The 1,832-nt window shown below is 38.3% G+C and overlaps 1 protein-coding gene across 1 annotated transcript in view; it reads left to right on the top strand.

Moving 5' to 3' along the window:
• Positions 1-1,832, top strand: part of LOC118320674 (A disintegrin and metalloproteinase with thrombospondin motifs 7) — a 78,928-nt gene that overhangs the window by 21,100 nt on the left and 55,996 nt on the right. The window contains 1 exon segment of the mRNA XM_035651692.1: positions 996-1,079. Within this exon segment, the coding sequence (XP_035507585.1) occupies positions 996-1,079 (84 nt within the window).

The following is a 1,832-nucleotide window of genomic DNA, read 5'->3' as shown; positions in this document are numbered from 1 at the left end:
GTTATTATAAGGACAAGAGTAAAGAAAAGAAGACTTTTTTTCTCAGATTAAAACTAGTTCGTGTTCATAACTGGTCCTTTTTAAAATGCTGTGTTTGACTTGGATCACTAACAGATGTTTCCCAAGACTGATCGGGTACCCCAACTGTAGCTGACCTTTTTTTTTTTTTTTTCTGACCTGGCAGGAACAATTTGCATAAAAATGTGGGATTGTTTTTTAAATATCTCCTTTAAATATTAATAGGAACTGGCTTCAGCAGTAGCTGTATGCATGAGTGTGGAGTTAATTCTTTAACGATTTAATTAAAGCTACAAGCAGCGATGACAGGCCCTTGCATCCATGCACATTCGGGTGTGGTGTGGCCGTGTCATGCTCCAGCGTATCATCATTATTGCTGTATAAGGCTTCTTTGCTGTTGCCAGTACAGGGCTGGACAGCATAACTGAATATTTGTATGTCGATGTGTTCAGGGCAGGACTCTTATCAGACGTGCATTTTGGTGCAGTTTGGTTAAAGGACACTGAAGTTACAGCAACTTTACTGTTTCTTGGCTGAAAGATGGAAACTTTGCCCCTCACCACGTACACACCCTTGGACAAAAACTTTAAAATAGCCTTACTTTTAATCGTAATGGTCTTAAAATTATACTGACCAAATGAGAAGTTGATCCAATCAGTTCCCTGGGAGGAGTTCGTTAAAATACAATGCGTGCAATCGCCCAAAATGGCCGCTGAATCCAAAAAGCCTACTTTCCTGGGTTTGGGATATGGGTTATCCGTCTGAACATGATCTACATGATCTAATTTCAAATGCGCCGTTGTGGCTGCTCTATAGGGGACACTGTCTAGCCATTTTGGAGCATGTCGCGGCATCCAAAAATGTGATTTATTTTGGTTAAGAATAATAATCCAAGCAGTTTCAGCTTCACTGCTTGGGGCCCTACTTATATATCAACAACATATATATTGTCTAAATGTATGAATGTATTTTTTCAGGTGGCAGGTCTGTTCCGAGATGCCAGTATTGGAAACGCAATCAACATTGTGGTTGTTCGACTCATCCTACTGGAGCAGGATGAGGTAAAAACATGGTTTGTTTATGTTGATGAAACGTGTTTAATTCTGGATTACACCATCTTAAAACAGGGAATAGGCTTTATTACTTAAAGGAATACCGAGCACCATGTGTGCAGTAATAATGTGATGACATGCATAGTAAAGCTGCCACAACGAAATCACTGTCAAATAATCATCTCATAATCACACTCTGTTAAAAATAATTAATCTTAATGTCTGTTCATGTGCGTTGCCTCTGCTACCAACAGCCCAGTTTACTGTAATGAACAAGGCAGCAGTGGTTCAGACAGACAGTGAATTTTACAAATGCTCCAAGTGGAGTTAAAGCACAACCTGTTGCATACACTGAAATGTGAATTTTAAATGTATCATCACAGACCGAATATTTAAAGCATCAAGGAACTTTGTGTTGATTTTGGCTGCCATTGTGGATAAAAGCAGTATTATTTGGAATAAAAACTAGCCTATCTTAAGGTGATAATTGAAGTCTGTTCCACACCCACTGTAGGGATTATGGTGTTAATTTAAACAGATAGATAAGCATTTTTATAGATAAAAATAATCGTCTGAAAGTCAAAGGAACTTGAATGTCACCAGATTAGCTGTAACGGGCAGACATTGAGTGAAACCCGTCGTACGTACAGCCTATTGTTTGCCTAATGACATTCATAATGACTCATCAGGTAATTGTAGTTCAGAATAATTTCTGCAGTATGTTTTTGGTAGCAGTTAATATTTATCAGACAGAACATAAAT

Source organism: Morone saxatilis, unplaced genomic scaffold (genome assembly GCF_004916995.1).
Source record: "Morone saxatilis isolate NCDOM2014 unplaced genomic scaffold, NCSU_SB_2.0 Contig11, whole genome shotgun sequence".
Taxonomy (NCBI): Eukaryota; Metazoa; Chordata; class Actinopteri; family Moronidae; genus Morone; species Morone saxatilis.
Note: the sequence above shows the minus strand (reverse complement) of the source record. Positions and strands in the feature narration are given on the sequence as shown.